The 21228-nt window shown below is 40.4% G+C and overlaps 1 protein-coding gene across 1 annotated transcript in view; it reads left to right on the forward strand.

Annotated features, from left to right (window-relative positions):
- The window catches only part of PLCH1 (phospholipase C eta 1), a 182196-nt gene that overhangs the window by 123615 nt on the left and 37353 nt on the right, over positions 1 to 21228 (forward strand). The window contains exons 8-12 of the mRNA XM_054982420.1: positions 1103 to 1306; positions 3257 to 3377; positions 5481 to 5652; positions 14248 to 14355; positions 18428 to 18589. Coding sequence (XP_054838395.1) covers positions 1103 to 1306; positions 3257 to 3377; positions 5481 to 5652; positions 14248 to 14355; positions 18428 to 18589 — 767 coding nt within the window. The remainder of the gene's footprint in view (positions 1 to 1102; positions 1307 to 3256; positions 3378 to 5480; positions 5653 to 14247; positions 14356 to 18427; positions 18590 to 21228) is intronic.

Consider the following 21228-nt stretch of genomic DNA (forward strand, 5'->3'; position numbering starts at 1 on the left):
ATGTGGGTGAGTCTCTTGACTGGAATGTGTGGTATATGTACTATTGTGTTTTCTGAACTATTGAAATGGGTATGATATTGGTTGCATATTGAAAAATGCTTTGTATTCTGTGGCTCTTGCTTTGGCAAGCTTGGAAGTGCAATACGCAAACCGATGTAGAACTTTATCCAGGTGGATAGTGTTGCACTTCCATCTGAATTACCCAAGTTCAGATCTCAGCTCTGTTTAGGCAGGGCTGTGGGGTAAAGCACCTGATTTATATGCAGAACGGCCCATATCCAGTCCTTGGCACCATCACTTATCTCAAGTAGCAGGCCTTCAATATGACCCTTTTCTAACGTAAACCGAAGAGAGCAGCTGGCAGTCAGAATAGACGGTTGTGAGCCAGATGGGATCTGAGAGCCAAGCTACAAGTGACACCTTACACAGGTTGGACACTTGTCTGCTTACTACAAGTTTTGATGGGAAATGTAGGCGTCCTGGTTTTACAGATTGGCTCTCCATTACAGCTGAAAGACCAGGATGCCTACATTTCCCATCAAAACTTGAGGGAAGCTGACAAGTGTCCAACCTGTGTCAGGTGTCACTTTTAGCTTAGCTCTGAGTTTGTATGTGTTGGCCTCATGACGGTAAATGAAGCAAATTGCTGTTTTCTAAATGTTGTTTGTAAATTGCATAGCAAACAGCAATTTTTGCGGTGATGTTCGCAAAGCCAAGTGGTAATAATGTATCAGAATTCTTGTCTATTTTTATTAGCTAAGCAGTTTGCCTATTGATGATGAAGGTGATCATTGCCGTTGGAGAGAAACGGTGTTATATTGCTTAGAGTGAACAAGGACTGTGAAAATTCTAATTTGAATCTTCACTCTGCTATAAGGCTGACAGGGTGACCTTGGGCCAGTCATATTCTCTCAGCCTAACCCACCTCACAGGGTCCTTGTATGGATAAAATTGTGTGTGTGCAGCGGGGGGTGGGGGTGGAGAATTTTGTATGCCATTCTAAGCTTCTTGGAGAAAGGGTAGCATAAAATAATAGTTAAAAATTATCATTTATGAAATATCCAGTTTTCTACTTGATATGTTTCTGTGCTTTTTTAAAAAGGTTTTACCAACTTTATGCGTAGTCCTGCCTGTGAAGTGTTCAACCCACTACACAGTGAGGTGCACCAGGATATGGATCAGCCTCTTTGCAATTATTACATTGCTTCTTCTCACAACACATATCTGACTGGAGACCAGCTTCTCTCGCAGTCTAAAGTTGAGATGTATGCTCGAGTCTTACAAGATGGTTGTCGATGCATTGAAGGTGTCCTTTTTTTCTTATTTTGAGGGGGATATTGTTAGAGACTTTACATTGAATCTGTGAGTTAATTCCCCCAAATAGTAAGTCATTGTCGATTTACCTCCAATGTGATAAAGAAACTTAGATGCCTGTGTATCTATTAATATTTCATCCAATAATTGTATGGATAAGTTAGAAAGGGAGCGAGCATACCTGGACTTCCAGTTTGCTTGGAAGCACCTTTGACCCCCAGTTGTGGGCCTTCCGGGGTATCTAGATGATCACTTGGAAAACACGATACTGAACTAGATGGACCACGAGTCTAATCTAATGGAGTTATTATTTATAGGAAAGCTGACAAAACTAGATAGACATAATTTAGAAGCAATATACTTAATGTGCTGGCAATTCTTTAAGTATTTATGCAGCCACCAGAGAGAAAAAGAAATGTTTTTACCCTGTCCCCTGAAGGAATGTAGGAAGGAAAGACCTATTAGTCATTTTCACAAATCACCAAAAAGAACTGCTTAACCAGTAGTTCACTCTCTGTGTTCTAGAAGATACGTCTGACAGAACTGATTATTCCAGAACCGTAGCCTCAATCCAGTGCCTCCATTGTCACAGAGTCTTCCCTTGAGCAGGTGCATTTAGATTTATTTAGGCTTCAAAATTTGTATATACATGGGAATCCTTGGACTTTTGTGTGGCAATGACTTTTTATCTAAAACACTTGAACAAAAAGAATGATTTCCCACTGAATTTGATAATGTTTAAATGGGCTATTTTTTCCACAACATAAAATGCTCTGAACATTCACATAAAGGACCCCCTCCCCCCCCCAAAAGCCCGCTGGTACTGTGCTGTAATTATTACTTCATCATTGTTTGTCAGTGGTGAAATATTGTTGATATAACATATACAGTTAGGAACTTTTCAGCCAGGAAAAGAAATCCCACCAAAAGCCCTTCCCATTATCTCAAATATACATTTCATTAAAATGCAAAGCAATTCTCTTCTGGGAACTTTCTTGAGCAATCCTGCCTTGAAAGGCACGTGTGTGTGCATGAGGGGTCATACCTTCTGCTTAGCCCAGAATTGTATATGTATTCCACTGTTCAGATGAAGCTTTCTCATTCGTTTTGTTGGGAGTATCTTTCTGCGTACATCTTCTTACCTTTGAGACTGAGATTGCTTAATTGGGCATGGCAGTTCCAAGTCCAATGAAATCTTCCAGAGGATTAGTAGGTGTTGAATTTGGCAACTGTTTAATTTCTAAAAACATAGTCCAACTGAAGAGGCAGATCAGGCAGTAGAAATGGGGCAGGTTAAGAGCTCTATGTACATAAAAAAATCAATAGCCCATTGGGACCTCAGGAGGGCAGGATTTACAGAGAAATGTACGAAGGAATGGGTGGCTGAAAGATCAGGCTGCCTTAATTAGGAACAGTTAATGTCAAGGAGATATCTTTCCTCCCATCTCAGTTTTATGGTATTTTTATTCAGCTCCAATCTCCTTGGCTTGCCGGTGACAGAATTGTCCAAGGGCCCATTTTGTTCCATGTATGGTCTGCTAACCTTGGCCAAGGTAGCCATCAAACCACAGGCAAATAATCACATTCACTTTACCAAAAATCTCAAATTCTTAATGCACACAGCTTCAGATTGTCCGCAGTCGATTAAAAGGCCTGTTAGTTTTTTGCTCAGCCATTTGTCATAGTTTCAGTCTTGCTAATTATGCTTGATGATAATAATAGCATAACACTCAGCTTTAATCTTTTGCCTGCGTGAGCATGGTCGATTATAGAAGATGAGACTTGTTACATGTAATAGGAGAATGTCCATTTGCTCAGCAGGTCTTGCACGTACCTGATTTCTTGCGAGTGCTTCAAACAGCTCTGTCTCTTCTAGGAAAAAAGGCCAACTATGTCCCTCAAAAGGATGTTTGTTTAATGTGCTGCCTTCCTGTCTTAACAGTTGATTGCTGGGATGGTCCAGATGGGGAGCCGGTTGTGCACCATGGCTATACACTTACTTCCAAAATCCTCTTTAAAGATGTAGTGGAAGTAATCAACAAAAATGCCTTTACCAAAAATGAGTAAGTGTGATAGGGTCCTTGGATATGTGTAATAGATTCAGTTTATTCAGATTCGCAGAATAATTGCTTCCCACGAATATACAAAACGGTGTGAGTTTTTGCTCAGTGTTATATATTTATTTAAAACATTTGTATGCTGCCTTTCAACCCAAATAGGGTCCCCAAGGCGGCCAACATTTAAAAAATAAAAACATTTTAAATTTAAAATGACACTTAAAATAGTATTAAAATAAACACGTGCACATAGACACAACACAAAGGCTGAGGTATCAGATTTATCATTTAGTTTAGTTTTAATCCCTTTCTTGTTTGTACTGTACGGTTTTATAATTTCTTGTATTAAATTTGGATTTTTTTAAAAAGTAATAGAGTTACAAAAAAATCATATTTATCATTTTTGAAATGTGAGTTCTTAAAAATATTTTCAGGGCAAAAGCAAATTTTATTTCATTGATGTGATTGCATTTATTTTTATATGAATACTGACTGTGACTCCTAGGGTATTTTTTCTAGGTTACCTCTTCCTGCCCCCACTCCCTGTGCTGTTCATGAGGATACTTCTGACCTCAAGGAACAAAATTTTAGTGGGGCACAGTGAGAAAGACCCATTTTGTGAACTTTCCTCCAGTCATAGTTCATTGGATACAAACCTCTGCTAGTGAAGACACAATCTAGAGAAAGTGATGCTCAGTCAAAACTCTTAGCATGTAGCCTGGTCCTATGCAAAGTAAGTTCCACTGGATTATGGTGGACTTTCTAGTAAGTTGGCACAGAATTACTGCCATAAAAGTGAGTTTGAGGATGCAGCCCCCAAATTAAATATTACAGCTTCTTTAGAATGTTATTGTTCTACTTTAAGGCCACAGATTGAGCTGCAGTAGCTGCTAATGAAGAGAAGAAGGAGTTTCTTCATTGGATGCGCCTCAGTCTTACTGTCTGGGCTGCTTCAGGAGAAAGAGTGACCAAGGCAGCCAGGGTTGTTTTGACATCTCCTAGCTATGCAAGTCAGAGTGAATTTCCCCCCTCAATTTATAGCAACAAGCCTGATTAGAAAATGAGGGGTATGGCCAAGAGAACAGAATGCTTATTAGAGGCTGGGGAGGATGTCTGTTGATCCTCCCTTCAGGCATCATTAAAGCTCAAATAGAAACAAGTCCTTGCTTAGCCATTGTTGAAGAAAGAAAGCAGAAACATGAAGTTGAGGCTAGGCTACTTTCTCCTTGGGAACTGTTGTTCGATTATGTCTTTTCAAAGCATAAGGACCGTCTGCAACCCCAGGAAAGAATCCATTTATTTTGAGAAAAGTTAATTTTTTATTAATTTATGGCTTTTTACTGGTAGGCTTGCCACCATTGTTGTTATATTTTTCTTGTTGTTTATTTGTTCTGTACAAAAACAAAGTTTAAAAATATAAAATATTTTTATTTATTTAATATAAAATATACTCAAAGTGGTTTACAATCACAACCACCCTTCCCTTTAGAAAGCTATCACAGAGATTGTGAAATAAACCACTCCCATAAAAACATCCAAATAAAATGGTATCCAATTAAAGTTACTGAAAAGTAACATAGGAAACCCATATTAAAATAATTAACTACAAGTCACCCTTAAAACTATTTAAATTTATAAAAATACTGTTGGAGCCATTAAAGGCTGTTATCAGTCTGATGGAGGAGAAACGAAGATGAATCTGCCATCGAGTCACAACCAACTCACAGCGACCCCATCCAAGGGGTCTTTACTGGTCTAGAAAGCAGAAATGATACAGCCAGCAAGGCCTCCACAGGCCTGGGGTAATTATGAGCAATCTGACATCTGCCTATGATAAGATTCAGAGCAGGGCCTCTTTGGCATTGCTCAGTGAACTGGAGGGTCTATATTTGCAAGGAAGTATGTGGCATTTTTCACTCTTCTATTGAGAGAGAGGTGCTACTTAACTAACAGCCAGTTTTCCCGCTTGTTTGGGAGGATTTCCCATCCGATAAAGATGATTATGGCATAAAAAGATTGTAGAAATTAGTGTTATATAAATGCACAAATAATAGTTATTATATAATACACATACAATTGCTGACACCTTGTTTCCCCCCCTCCCCTTAGGTTCCCAATTATATTGTCTATTGAAAATCACTGCAGTATTCAACAGCAAAAGAAAATTGCTCAGTACCTCAAGGAGATTTTCGGTGACAAACTGGACTTGTCTTCGGTGAGCACTGGGGATTCCAAGCAGCTTCCAAGTCCTCAGAGTCTGAAGGGCAAAATCCTAGTCAAGGTAAATAACTATGAAAGTGCCAGATGTTCATTCCAAATTGCTGCTGTCCCTCTGACCCCCTTTTCTGTTCTTTGTTGTGTTGAGATGAGGTAAAAATGTCATGTCAGAATATAGTGGCAGCTGGGAGTTGCCTGGTGACCAGATCTACCATCACTAACCTTCCTTGTCTCTGGCAGATTTAGTTGGGATTTTTTATTTATTCAAAAAGAAAGAGAAGTCATTTTCATGCCATTTGGAGGCATGGCAGGGACTGCAGCTTCACGTAAGGTGAACCGGAAGTTTACACGTGCTTTTAATTTATTTGATGTCACTAGATTTATATGCCACCCTCACTCTTTGATCCAGTCAGATCCCCAAGATCCAGGTTATATAAAATGATTTCAAAACTACAGTTGAATGTGGGGCTGCTTCCATCTCTTCTGAACTCATAGCATTACTCTGGGGTAGCACGTCTGCCCTGCTCTCCATTCCATTGCTGTTGGTCACCCCTCTCCTTTTCATCTCATCTCATGTCCCTGACTGCTGACAATTGTCTGATCTGTTGCCAAGCTGCACTGTCTGTATGCCCTCCGCAGGATTTCAGCTCTTCTTTCTGCCATTTCCAGCAGAGCCAGGTGTGGTAGCTGTGCCTCAGATGAGGCGGTATGACATGAATCCCATGAGCAAGTTGTCATTGAATGTATTTGTTTCACTGCAGCATGACTGGTAGTGACTTTCCATTCATTGTACGTGTGTTGGATACAAATGTGTGTTGAGTGAAAAGATGGACTACAGGGAGTATTGAACATGTGGAGTTGCTGTGCTTTAAGGCCACAGATTGAGTTGCAGTAATGGCTAATGAAGAGAGGAAGGAGTTTCTCCAAGGCCGCTTCAAGAGTCAGGCTCCTGATCTGTTAAGGACCGTCTTGACTGCTTTGACTGGCAGCGGCTCTCCAGCATTTTGTGTAGAGGTCTTTCATGTCATCTGCTGCCAGGTTTTTTTAAGCTGGAGATGTGAGTTTGGGATCTTCTGTATGCAAAGCAGGAGTTCTCCCACTGTGCAACAACCCCATCCCAACTATCCTTGATCAGCTGGCAAGAGCAGAGGCAGCAAAGTGTTCCCCTCCCACTCTGTCAGTGCCAGGAGGCAACTTCAGGGAAGGCCTTGGCTTCTAAGCCCTATTGTTGGCCTCCAGGGCAACCGGTTCATTGCTGTGTGAGACACATGCTGGACTAGATGGACTGCTAGTCTGATCCAGCAGGGCTGTTCTTATGTCTGAAAGAAGAGCCATCAAACTTTTTTTTTAAATTTTTGTGTTGTACTCCCGCCTTTCTCAATAGCAGACTCCACCTACTTGAGCTTCCTCACCCTTGCTATTACCTAAAACGTTGCAATTAATCCGTTTCATCAGGCAGCCACAGTGGATGCCCATGAAGGAAAACCCACTGAAGCATATACCCCTTATAAAAGTAGTTTTGGCACCAGATGCATACTGCAGATGGTGAAAGAGCTGGCCTGTACTCCACATTACCAGCAATTATAAAAGGGAAAGTTGTTCTACCTGGAGTTTTTGCAACGGAGAAATTAGGGGTGGTTTTTTTTGTGAAATTTGGAAATCATAAGTTCTCTCCTAATTGTAAGACCCAGATAACTTTAGAGAGCATGATTAAGAAATAGTTGGATTTATATATGTGAGGGGACAGGAAGGGAATTTTCCCCTCAGGTCAACAGTCCCTTTCCCAGTTTCTAATGAGTGCTCCTCACCCTTCCTTGGTCTCTGCAGAGACATGTTGGATCAGTGAATGGTCTCAAGACTTTCCAAACAGAGACTGTGTAGGGATGTCCCTTCCTCAGTTGGTGCAAGGGACAGGGCACACCCCAAAGCCCTGGGAAACTGAAACAGACAGGTAATATTGGACGGGGAGGAGGAAAGCACAACCACCCAAACTGATGAACAGGCAGTGTCTGGTGGAGAAAGAGGAGGTTTTCTCAGTTGCTGTGCCTCCTCTAGCACTTGCTTCTACCCCTATATGCCAAGATCACATGCAGGCTGGAGTACTCAAACTAGGCTTAGATCCTGAGGTATCCCCCCATTCTTGAATTTTTGATATTAAGCCTCTCCCCCTTTTTGGGACCTTTCCCCATCATCATGGTAGATGGGGTGTTTGTGGATGGAAGGGCTGTCTAATGCAAGGGTGCCCAGAAGGCATGGTGGAACCCTCACAGTGCTTGTCAAGGAAAGTTAGGTTGTTCCCCCACCATTATGCTAAGTGTGATGCTTCATTTTTGTTCATGTTTAAGGGATGCACCATTTGGATAGGGGTTTAAAACTCGCCAGTGACTCCACACGTTCTGGATCAAGTCTGTTTCTATCTACTTAGTCTCATCTTTATTTCTTTTTCCTGGTTTCCACTAGAAAGTGACAAAATGTTGTCAATTGGCTTCTTTTTGAGATAGATATTGGCAAGCTAGGCCCATACTACTAGAGTGTGACGTTGGCTTCACCTGGTGTGTTTTATTTCCTCCTCCTGTTCTGAACAAGTGATATTTTATTAGCAATGTAATGATTGAAAAAGTATGTGAAATGAGTGTTCTTGGTAGTTCAGTGCTGTTCTTATCAGTATTTGGCACTAATCGAGATCACTGATGCAGGTGAGCACGCTTCGTGATATGTGCCTTTAATTTCCTGAGCATCCGTCTCTGTTGGGCCTTTTATTAACAACAGACATCACAGCTGAAGTGTTCCTGCAAGAAAGATTTTGTCATTCCAAGTTGCATTATTGATCCAACAAATCAATCCTGTACTTGGTACAAAAAATAACTGGTGCTTCAAAGTAAAGAGCCATTAAAACACCATAGAAATAGAAACGTGCTAGATTCATAAAGGGTAAAAAAAAAGCCCTTTGTGCCACTATTCTTGCAGTTATCCACTTGATTTGGGTAAATATTCTCTTTAGGAAGTAACCGGAGCTTGTTGATGAAAACCATATTAAGATGTAAATAGTTCTTGGGTATACTCAAGTGAGTGAGCAAGGGATTTCTTGGCTATCCCCTGGCCTCTGTTCAGTCATCCTCCAATGGGTGTCTTGTTTCTGCATCATGTGTAACTAGGTAATTCAGTCACTCCCAGTGCAGAAATGCAGGAGAATTACCTGCCCTTAGAGGAATTTCCTGATCGAATGAGTCACTGCTCCATGCTTAACTTCTTCTAATCAAGCCCGGAACAGGGACTCTCACAGAAATGCATGGTATGGAGATTTCTGCAGTATAGGTAATTTTTTTTTTACTGCGTTTTCAGATATAAGGATGCTCCATGCGTCCAGTTCGAATCCACAAGAAAGGGGTTGACAGGGCTATACAAGGAGATGCACATTTTCAGTCTATATCAGCAGTTTGGAGACTGTTGGGCCAGAGGTAGCCAGGTTTGATGCAGGAAGTTCACATCCATTCCATGATCATGTTTCTTGGATAACCTTGGCCATCTGACCTACTGAAGAGTTATCATCTGGCTAATAAGCCACCCCATAAGCTCTTTGGAGCAGTAGTGGAATACCAATGTAATTTTAAAAATAATTTAACACATTGTTAGACAATTAAAAATATGTACTAATCAGAAAACGGTCAGCAAATCAATTTCATGAGGAGATGAGGACAAAAATGTATGCCCGTTTGGGCTCTCATTGGGAAGAAAGGTGGAGTATTAAATAAATAAATAAATAAATAAATAAATAAATAAATAAATAAATAAATAAATAAATAAATGCTTGTGCCTACCTGCTCTGTGAAAACACTGGCAAAAGTTTGTTTCTTTTCCTTTTTTACTGCTTCTGATTCTGAAATTTCAATGGTCAAAACTCTTTAAGAGTTACAACAGAGGATCAGCCTTAACCGTCTCATTTTATGGGAGAGAATAGCCTGCCTGAGGTGAAAATAAAATAGCCTTATATCCTTTGACCACAAAGGCGTGCTCTGACAAAAAGTGCTGCTCAAACCAGAGCCTTTAAAAAAACTTGACAGGGTGGGGTGGGGGCCATTGAATAGCTCATCTCTCAGTGAATTCTCCCTATCAAAGGCGTGTCTTCTGAAGGTTATGTTATTCCCTGTATAAAGGCGGTCAAGTCTTTGCTCCTTTTTAAAAAATTGATCCTGTCATACTCCACTTGAGAAAAGTGAAGACCTTGGAACTTTTAAACCATGGCTGTTTTTTTTTTATTATCGTACCCTTTAGATTCTTTATAAAATCATGTCAATCCCAAAGTTAATCTTAGTACAATCTTAGAAAATCATGTTCCACCCAAGGGTAATTCTTAACCATGGTTTCTTGCAAATCTTGGCTAAGGTCCCAAATGTGCAGTGAAACCAAGGTTTAGCTTGCTGACCTAATGCCTACTTCTGGAGCATTTGCAGAGGAACACCAACAGGATCTGCTTGTCATCTAGTTACCAAGAGGAAAAGACAGGGCAATTGCCTTGGATGCAGATTGCTCAGCACAGACCTAATGATTAGCTATGGCTATGCAAACCATGGTTTAAAAACCAGTTTCAAACTATGATTTCATATCCTGCTTTGTGGCTGGTTCTTAACCATAGATATTCTTAACCATAGATATTCAGAGGTAACATTTTAATTACAGTTCTAGAAAGCAATCCATGGCTAGACATAATGGGTTGGATCCTATTATCTGCTAATGATGAAAATGTCCTCCAGTGCAAGACAGCTTTCTCTAGAAGAAGAGAGATGTTTTGCTGGTGGTAGGCTCCTTGTGTTGGAGGAAGGATCCACAGTTAAAAGAACAAAATGCAGAAAGGAGTTCAGAGCAATGTACATGGTTCTCTTCTATTTTATCCTGACAAAAATCCTGTGAGCTAGGTTAGGGTGAGAGAGAATAGCTAGCCATGATAATCCAGTGAAATCCAGAACTCTTAACTGCATCATCACACTGGCTCACATCATGGGATCCAATATGCTATGCTGAGATTGCATAGAGCCAGAGGCTGGAATGCACAGTGTTCTCAACTCTGGTTAGAGGAACTAATGTTCCTGGTTAGTGAAATAATGCAAACCATGTGCAGAAGATGTGGTTGCTTAAGGAAGTTGTTGCCCAAAAACCAGGGGAAAGAGAATGATAAATAAAAATATTTTGGATAAATTTACCCTCAGCAACACTTGTTGGATCATGCAGGACCATGGACAGCAGCCCACTTAGGTTGAGATAAGGGCAGGAAACAGCATTAATTTTCTGTATCAGGTATTCCTTTCTCACTTTGTTAAGTCAGTCGTACTATGAGGGTTTCAGAGCATATGACAAGATCGTGGCAATAACTTGTTCAGGGTAAAAGCAAGGGCATTTATTTGGATATGAAAAAGGCAGAAAGGACTGAAGGTTGAAGTGGAATAGACACAGGTTGAACTGAGGAGTCAAAAGGACTCAGAAGAGCCCTTTGCTATGCCAGCATGGAAAGGTCAGAAACACACGGGAATAAATTAGGCTAAACAGAACAGGACAAGAGAGAGAACATTGTCTGGGGTCCCTTTTTGTAAATTTTGTGAACCTTCAGTCTCAGTTATCCTGTTGCTTTGTGTGGTGGCAACCAGGTTGGGATGGGGGAGGAGACAAGGGAGATTTCTAATGTAACTGTCCTCTGGACTTATGGCTGTCCAAAATCAACACTATGGCTTCTTCTTTTATTAGTTTAAACACCTCAGCCTCCCAAAATTAGTAAAAAAGGGAGACACAAGATTTATTTAACTGGTTGGTAGCATGTAAGCTTTGCGTCTTCTAAAAAGGCTCTTATTTGTGACCCTAAAAGAATAATATAGTACTTAACTGTGAAGTAAGTATAACCCCTTTCACTGCTATTTTGACTTGACAGACCAGGCATAGATCAACTGAACAACAAACATTTATTTACAGATAATAAGGTGTATAACAAATTAAATGTTTTGTGTGGAATAATCAGCATGGAATGTACAACTGCTCTTAATTTCACTCCCCAAAGAGTATAAGCTTTCCCACTGGGGTTTAACACATTAAAATTGTGCCTTAATTACCAAACACAAACACTGAGGGGACATTTGATTCCTTTTTCTCCAGGCAGAGTTCCTCAACATTCAAAGTTCAACTTTTTTACCACAGCTGGCAGGCTTACTACTCAGGTTCTAGGCCGCTCCTTTAACTCATGATCATAGAACCTGTTCACAGAAAGTTAGATGTAATGGGCCCTTCACAGAGTGCTTGTTTATTTCACTAAAAACAAGTCTTCATCCCTAACCTGACCCCAAAACTTAATTAAAGCCAAAATAAAAAGCCTGTCTAAGCTTATGCTGTTATCCACAGCCACCAAAACCTTCTTAAGCTGGGGCTGGCTCACCCCTTCCCAAACAGTGGAATTCAGGGGCTCGGATTGGCTGGCAATATCTTGGGTTTCCATAAGGGTTAAATCACAGGAATTGATTTGGAGTCTTGGAGGATTGGCTGGACTTTGTGGATGACTGCCAGAGCTTGATTCTAGTGAGAATCTCTCTCTCTCTCTCTCCCTCTCCCTCCCTCTCTCTATTCCTTTTTCTCCAGACAGAGTTCCTCAGTATTCAAAGTTCATCTTTTTTACCACAGCTGGCATGCTTACTTCTCTCTCTCTCTCTCTCTCTCTCTCTCTCTCTCTCTCTCTCTCTCTCTCTCTCTCTCTCTCTCTCTCTCTCTCTCTCTCTCTGTGCTGTGTGTGTGTGTAGGGGGGCTCATCCCATCATAGGGTCCAATGGTGATTCGGGGACCAATCTAGAAGGAAATCATTCACAAGTCATTCCACTAGCTGTACATGTTGTGTACAATCAGAATTGTCAGGTGCTGGGGCACCTGTGCACCACCTCCCTGATGTTTTTTCAGCCTCCCCACTGACACTTCTTGCCAGTTGGCAGCATCCTGGGGTTGTGGTGATATAGACTAACAACTCCATTTTACACACAGAGTAATGAGATTTTAGGGGACGCTTAGCACAGCAAGGCAGAGAAGGGTTTTTTTGGTGTTATGTTAAAGTAATATACTGGTACTGAAACACTGCAAAAGCACGTGCTGTATTATATAAAGTGATCTCCCACTCTTCTAAATGGAACCCGTGTGTTTGTTTGCTTTTGTGCTTGCGGGCCTTTTCTGACCCATTAGTGTCTCAAACATTTAACATACTCATTTACAAGAATGCCAGTGGTCCTTAGGGCATATCTGTCAGAAGCAGAAAAACAGACAAATTGTGATTTTTTTTTTTGCTGCTCAACATATTCTGAAAGAAATTATATTTAGGTAGTATGAAAGCCATTCTTGTTGTATAGCTCAAATAAAATTCTAAAAGCAACAAAGAAATTTTTAAAGGTCATATGTGTGTGTGTGTTCATATTCTAATTAGAATAATTCTATGTGGTTGATGTCAGATTGCAAAGACGTTTCCCACAGCACAGGACTTAGTATTGTCTAAGTTCTCCATAAATTGTTTAACTGAATGACTAGACTGCACATAACACATGCATGGATGGTACAAAAGTGGAAGAGATTACAAATCATTTTAAAGAGATGTTTTGAATTTGCAACTTGTCTCAGTAAACTGGAGAATAAGACTGATTGTTAAATGTCATTGTTCATGTATAGGGATAAGAAAAGACAAACAAGTATATGAAGCAAGCTACATTTTCAGAACTGTCATTCAGGACTGCACTGCTTCAAATTGGATGCTTCCACATATAAGGAAAAAACCTCCCATGAAAATAATTGCCTTCCCGCCGAGAACTAGTTTTCTGTGTGCAGGGGATAGTATGTGGGTGGACTATTCAAACATGTAATTTCCTAACTGCAGTCTGAATTATATGATCTTGGGAAAGAGCTGCACTCTGTGGTATTTCTGACATGTAGCTTGGGTCTAAAATAGGGGATAGCTAACTAGGAAGCAGAACTTCCAAGACAAAAATACATAGCAACAGTGGTGAATTCTTGACTAGCATCCATTGATAGTTGATGGTAATAGCAGTTAATAGTGTAATACTTCTGCACAAAAAGCCATGTTGCTGTACTTTTTTTAAAAAAAAGAAATACCACTTTCAAGGCTCAAACCCAAAAAGTAACAAGTCTACTCAACGCTATCAAGACCTGATGAAGTAAGCTCTGCCTCATGAAAGCTCATTAATTGTTTAGATACCACTGGACTTGTTTTATTTTGCTGCTACCAGATTGAGAAAGCTATCCTAAGCAGGTCTATGTGGGGTCTGTTCCCAATAAAGTGTTCTTAACAATGGCACGGTCACACAGCTACCCCTCAGGAATTATTACTGAGACCTCATGCGTTTGTTTTTGAGCACTGGTGTTTAAGAAGTAATTTCAGAAATCAACAAAGTTTCCATGGGAAATTTAATAGACTACAGTTTTGGGAAATGGTTTGAGGAAAATCTGAAAGTTCTGATGGTTTTGCTCTACAGGAAATAAGACTGCAAGACGTGTTCACGGGCTTCAAACAGTTAAAAGATGTCCAAATGAAGACAGGAAATATTTGCTTTATTATGCCTCTTCTTCTGAGGGGGCAGTTATTTTGTAATTTCTGCTGTCATTAAGGCATTAATACTTTGCTTGTTAACAGGGTAAAAAGCTCCCCTATAGCCTTGGTGCAGATGCTGAAGAAGGAGAAGTTTCTGATGAAGACAGCGCTGATGAAATTGAAGATGACTGCAAATTAAAGCTTTCCTATGTGAGTGTGTTCATAATGGCTTCCTGTTCTGCAGGGGCATCAACTTGCTTTGGGGAGGGTCTGTGTCACGGTAGCAGAGCCACATGCTGTGCCGTGCAGCAGGTTCTAGGTCCAGTCCCTGGCAACTCTGGTATGGGGACCTCAGGTAGCAAGAGATCGAGAAGACCTCTCTCTGCCCAGGCCCCTGCTGAGCTGCTGCATGTCAGAACAGTCTAGCTGCAAGTCTAGCTTAGCTAGATGGAGCAATTGTCTGATCTGGGAGAGGGCATCTTCATATGTTCATATTCATTCCATACTCAGCTTAAATAGCTGGGTGTGTGGATCCTCCCGACACATTCCTCGTCCTCTTCTTGTCTTTGTACTGCTTGCTCCCAATGTCAAGACCTAGGTTTTAACTTCCTATTATAGTGACCTCTTTGTCAACATTTTGTAATATTTATTTATTCATTTCATTTATACTTCACCTTCCCCTCCCCTGTGGGGACCTAAAGGAGCTTATATTATTATCCTTCCTTTTTATTTTCACAACAACCCTGCAAAGTAGGTTAGGCTGAGTGAGTGTAACTAATCCAGGGTCACCAATGAGTTTCCATGGCACAGCGGGGATTTGAACCTGGGTTTCTCAGATCCTAGTTCAACTCTCTTAACTATTACACCATGTTTATTCATGGTGCTGAATTAGCAAGTATGTCAACAATACAAGGCTTTATATTTTCTTCGTGTGCAGCTGGTCCTTGAGTTTTTCCTTATTTCCCCACTAAGTTCTATAGTTATAACTTGCTTCTGCAGTCTGTATTTCGATATCTCTTCCCCCTTCATCCCTTTTCTTCTTGCTATTCCATTTGTGTTTAACGCTTCCTTATGGTAATGGGTTTTTAATTTCTTAACAGTCAGTGGCAGTGCAGTATTGCTGTTCCATCGTGAAACAGATGTTATGTTCCAGCCCAGAGGAAGTCATACTTGACTAGTTCAAAATTTTCAACATGTGCCAAAATATTTTATAACAGTATTGTACAAACAAAGTTACTCGTACTCAGTATTGGCAAGAGCAGATGCCCTTGCATCGACTGTGGCCAGAATATGACCCTCCTTGTTTTCCTCCTTCCTCATTTGCATCAGCCACTGGGGCATAAAAATTTTACAGGCGGATTTGGGAATTGTTTTTCTGCTTCCAGTATTACTGAGTCCCATCAGGTTTGGTTTAGTGAGAGCAGATGCTCATAATACTTCTGTTCCCGTCCCTGTTTTTTGTTAAAGGCTCTTATTGCAGGGTGCTCCACATTATCTGGTATTTAGCTATAAAAAGCCCAAAGTGTTCCTTCTTCTAAGCAAAATTAACATATTGATGCTGAATGGTAATGGAGAAACCTTGATTATTTTCTCATTTCGAAAAGCTTGCACTTTTTAGAATGCTGCACGATTCTAGGTAATTCTTGCACACTGTCAAATCGCTTCCTACGGAGAGAGAAGATTTAGCTTTGGATATTGGAAGCACAAGGCAAAACAAGTGCATGCAGTGAACCAAGAAGTCATATCTGCTCAGTGTTCCTTCTGCATGAAAATATCCTCTTTTCCTGTAGTGAAAACCTCACAAACCACAGGGGAAGCTATGAAAAGCCACCTAGAGAACAGGGTCTGGAACTCTCTTACTTAAGTGCTCACTCTTGTAGCTCTTCTCCGTGCCACCCTGCTTCACATATGAGAAGAAATATGGGACATCAGTCTGAGGGAAGTGAACTGGCTCCTTAACTAATGTAAATGTAAATAGATCACTGAACATCACAGGGTAACGTGTAGTCCTTTAGGTTCCTCTTAGAAATCCTTTAGATTCCTTTTATTACTATACGTATACAAAAGAAAGTTCTTTGGTGGCACTGAATTTCTGCCACATGTAAGGGTTCTATGGTACTTGGAGAATGAGAAAAATAAGCTTGCTGTTCCAAATCAAGGTCAGGCATTTAGTTTGCAACTGTGTTTGGATTCAGGCCTTTGAAACATTGGACAACTCTCAGCGGGCCATCTGAATCTCTTGCCATTAAGAGGATCAGGCTTGTTCACTCCATGGCGGCCATTTCATACATTCATCATTTGGTGTTACAGTCATTGGGCACTTATTAACAAAACTGTTAATAAAAGAGCTGAATTCTGACTGTAAGGATGATACTCAATTCTCAGCCCAAGGCTTGTTTGCTGACCCCACTTTCATCAGCTTTGTTCTGAAGCAGTTGAAGCAAATATCTATGCGAAGTCATTATATCAGATCTCTTTACTAAATATTATCACATCCTTTATATTGGTGTGTGACTTGCCTTTGCTTTGTATGTGATGGAATCCTTAGGTCCATCTGTTTGACTTTGACAGCTGGAAGGGAGATCTGCTAGAGTGCAATAGGCAATAAGATAGACTTGGTCCTGAGAAGCACAAGCCACATTTCATTCATTCAACAGACATCTCTGCTTAATGCCCTCTCAAAAGCCTCTCTTGAGAGCTGGGGTGGGAGTGTTGCAGTAATATAGATTACAGCACATTACAAAAAGCAATACAAAGCAATATGCTTGTATTCTAAGTTAACTTGTGCACTTTTCATGAACTGTCTTGTGTTTTTCTTCAGACTGTTCTATAACAAAAACAGATGCACTTTGACAGCCAATTGACAGCCAATTGACAGCCAATTGAAAATAGTGGACACTGTCTAGATTAATGTTCTCCAATCATAGAATGGACCGATGCTGATCTACTAACCTAACTCTTTTTGTCATTTCTCACAGATGTATAGTTTTGTTCTACAAGTTGAATGTCACTTTTTGGCTAATTAGGAAGTTATTCAATAGAAAATATAAATGTTTAATTAAGCATTAAACCAATTATAGTTTATCTGTGCTATCACATGAAAAAGATCTTAGATATTTGCATGATAACCTATAAAACATGCCAATTCAGATAGTATGTCAGAGTTCTGTTTGGAAGAAAACTCATGAGATTCTAGGAGACAATCTTACTTTTGTATACTATGGGAATCTTTATGCATTTCATAGAAATGTTGATTGTTTTAAAAACTTGAGAGTTAATTAGGATATGGTTGTTGTGGGTTTTCCGGGCTGTATTGCCGTGGTCTTGGCATTGTAGTTCCTGACGTGTCGCCAGCAGCTGTGGCTGGCATCTTCAGAGGCGTAGCACCAAAAGACAGAGATCTCTCAGTGTCACAGTCACAGTGTCACAGACTGTGACACTGAGAGATCTCTGTCTTTTGGTGCTACACCTCTGAAGATGCCAGCCACAGCTGCTGGCGAAACGTCAGGAACTACAATGCCAAGACCACGGCTATACAGCCCGGAAAACCCACAACAACCATCGTTCTCCGGCCGTGAAAGCCTTCGACAATAATTAGGATATGTTAGCAAACCTAATTCTTACTGCTTTTCTGTGTTCCATTTTTGTACGATTTATATTAATAATCATACATGTTTTGATAGCTTGCTTCTTTCAAAGCCTAGAGTGTATTTCAATAAAAAGAAATAAATAAACTCTAGAAAAGTTTCTGTGTGCCTTGATGAAAAAAGCATTGCAAGAAGAACCCTATAAATAAGGCACTGATAAGCAGAACTTGTTCAAAGAGCAAATCTCTGTTTGACAGGTCTTAACTAATTGCTGAAAGCTATCCAAGAATAAAGATAAATCTTTCTTCTGGGATATGGGAAGCCTTAGTAAGACGTGGGTAAAAATTCGTTACAGGAGATCATCCAGAACTGTGTATTTTATATGTGGAGCTCTTACTGGGAAGGAATTGGTGAAAATTGGAGAAAAAAAATTCCCTGCCCCTTTCCTTTGCTTGAAAGGAAGTCTCATTCTGCTTGAACAAGAGTTACTTTGGAACTAAGCCAGTATCAAGTGTCTAAGGTGATCGTCAGAAGTATCAGAGAGATGACTGAAGTGTTAGAGGCTATGTTGCTTAATGCAGGAGATCCAAAGGAGCCTGTAGGAAGAGTACTTGGGTGGAAAAATATCTATCCTGTTTGGTTTGTTTTTTAAAAAACACTCAACTTTTGCATTGGGAATTTCTAATCTGTTTCAGAGTAACGGCACTACTGAACACCAAATGGAATCTTTTATAAGGAAGAAACTTGAATCCTTGGTAAAGGAATCTCAAATTCGAGATAAAGAAGACCCTGACAGCTTCACTGTACGGGCACTGTTAAAAGCAACCCATGAGGGCCTAAATGTAAACTTGAAACAGGTGAGATTCCCTCCTCACAGTCTATTTTAAGTTCAGCATTGTTGAGAATTGAAGTGGGATTAACATTTATTGGCAATTTGTTTTGTTTCTTGTACTCACACTAGATTGGGGGAAAAAATTGAGTGAAATTTGCAAAATAGTTTGTGAAAGTTACACTTTAAATAAGCCAGTTTTTCTTTTATGTAAGGAAGCAGCACATATATGTGTTTTACAAAAAAAAGATATTCTAGAAGTAGATTTAAAAAAAAACATTTTGTTTCTTTCCTTTGGAATCTAGAACCGTGAAGGTTCATGTTTCCTCAAGAATTTAAGGAAAATGGATTGGGGAATGGAGATCAAATATAACTGGTGGCTGAATATATTTGTTGGATAATGTGGACTTTTTTGTGGCTGGTTTGTTAAATTGCTCACTTTAGGTGTAATGGCAGAGTACAATTTTAAGAGCTTAACCAGAAATCAGCATATCTTCTGTAACAGCCTGTTATGGTTTGAGATTGGTCTGCAAACCAGAATTTAAAACCTTATGGCATTGAATAATAATAACAGTGTGCTTATATACTGCCCTTCTGGACAGATTAGTGCCCACTCAGAGCAGTGAACAAAGTCAGTGTTGTTATTATCGCCCACAATACAGCTGGGGAGCTGGGACCGAGAGGAGTGGCTTACCCAAGGCCACCTACTGAGCTCATGGCAGTAGTGGGATTCAAACCAGCAGAATGCCGTTTCTCAGTCCAACCACTTAACCACTGTGCTGCAGCAGCAATCATGATTTTGAAGTTAGCTTGAATACCATGGCTTGGATTCTCTACCTTGCTTCTACTGTACCCTTTTGCAAGGAGCTATCGTCTTCTATGGAGAACATCTTTCTGTTTGTAGAAGCTTTCACTTGTGCAAGATGAGCACCTTTCAGTGAACCGCATTTGAGTCTAATCTGCCCATTGTAGACCTTTTTACTGCCTCTGCCAGACTATTGGCATTGTTCAAACATAGTCCCAAGTCCCCTGTTACCTGATCTTCACTATATGCCAGTCTCATCACAAAATCAAGAGTAAAATGTTTGAAAAATATCTGCCTCCTCTGTTTTGCACATCAGCTGTCTTGTCTTGTGATCCTCAGGAGTTTTACTCCATTTTCTCTGGGTATATTCCTGAGCTAAATCTTGTTGCCCATTGTAAAACCATTCCAGGTGTCCACTGCTACCCTTTCTGCTTCTACCCAAGTACCTGAAGCATCCTAGTTTGAGAAAGCCAATCCATGTGAGATACACAAACAGGCTTTTATCAAGCAGTGGGTGAATATATAGCTGACCTGGAAGGGCTGATGTCGCATTTCCAAAACAGGGCAGTCTTCAGCTGCTTGAGCAGTGGCATCCTGAAAATGGATGGATATTTATAGCATATATATGGCCTCTCATATTGCTGTCCCACTGATCTGTTACAGGCGGCATCATAGCAGCAGGTGGAGGTTGCAGTACTTGAACAGCACATGACCTGTGTGCCCCAGAAGCAGCCACTACCCCTGTGAAACCTGCTGCTGCAGCAGCAAATCCTAACCTAGCAGCAGCCAGAGCAGAGTGAGCAGGGACATCAGCAGAAACTGCCATCTGTCCAGGGCACTTTCTCGTGTACATTGTCCAACAGTCTGTGCTTCACGAAAACAGTCCTGGGTTGTGATGGGTGCAAGTCTGCCCAGGTCATTAATGAATTGCTGAATTCAGTCCGGAGTGGGAAGGACTCTGTTTCTGTTTGGCCTGCCATTAGAAGTGCAGACCAAGAACGTTTCTTGTCTTCAGCGCTAGAATATTCCCAAGAGAATATTGCTGTAGACAATAGTCTTCTTGGAAGACTATTCAGTACCTTCAGTACTGAATACCTGAATTCAGGTAAGAAGGTAAGTTCTCGGGTAAACTGGATCCAGCATCACACCAAAGTGCCTCCTTTGGTGTAGTTGTCTAGAAGTGTGTGTCCCCCTTGGTGTACTTAGTACTATGCTCCCATAATGTCCAGAAAGAAGTTCCTTAATTGCCCATCCACAGTGTGTGCTTGTGCTTTTAAGTTCCTCAGTGCCACAGTAGACACAAAGCCATGTACCTGCCAACTTTAACATGTTTACTACAGAAACACAAAGTTTTTCTTAAAAGAAGAAGCACATGCATAATTGTAGAACCATCAACCTCTTTGTCAAACTTTTCCCCCTCCCTACATATTAAAAGATCATTATGAAGGACAAGAAATTTTTATTAGAGATCAATTGGTTACCAAAGGTTGTTTCAAAAGGAATTTGTGTGCCTGCTGTGGGAAGTCTCATGCAATCCATAATACTTATAAGTGTCCCTTAAATATTTAATTTTCCCTTTAAAAAGAACTTTATTCTCAGACAAGAGTTTATTAATATCCTGGAGGGACAGATTAAAAATAGCTCAGCATAACTTGTGTTGGTGTGCAGGTCTTTTAGACCTGAAAAATTCAGTGTGAGATTTCTTCTAGCTTTTTAAACGGTACTGTTATCTTTGCTTCTGTTGTCTCGGCAGCTAACATTCAGGGGGTTTTTTGCCCTAAGAGTTCTGTTCAAAGGTTGTTGCCAGTAACTTTTCAATAAAGAAATCTTTAGCTGCATCCCTGCTGCCTACCTTGCCTCTG

Source organism: Eublepharis macularius, chromosome 6 (assembly GCF_028583425.1).
Source record: "Eublepharis macularius isolate TG4126 chromosome 6, MPM_Emac_v1.0, whole genome shotgun sequence".
Taxonomy (NCBI): domain Eukaryota; kingdom Metazoa; phylum Chordata; class Lepidosauria; order Squamata; family Eublepharidae; genus Eublepharis; species Eublepharis macularius.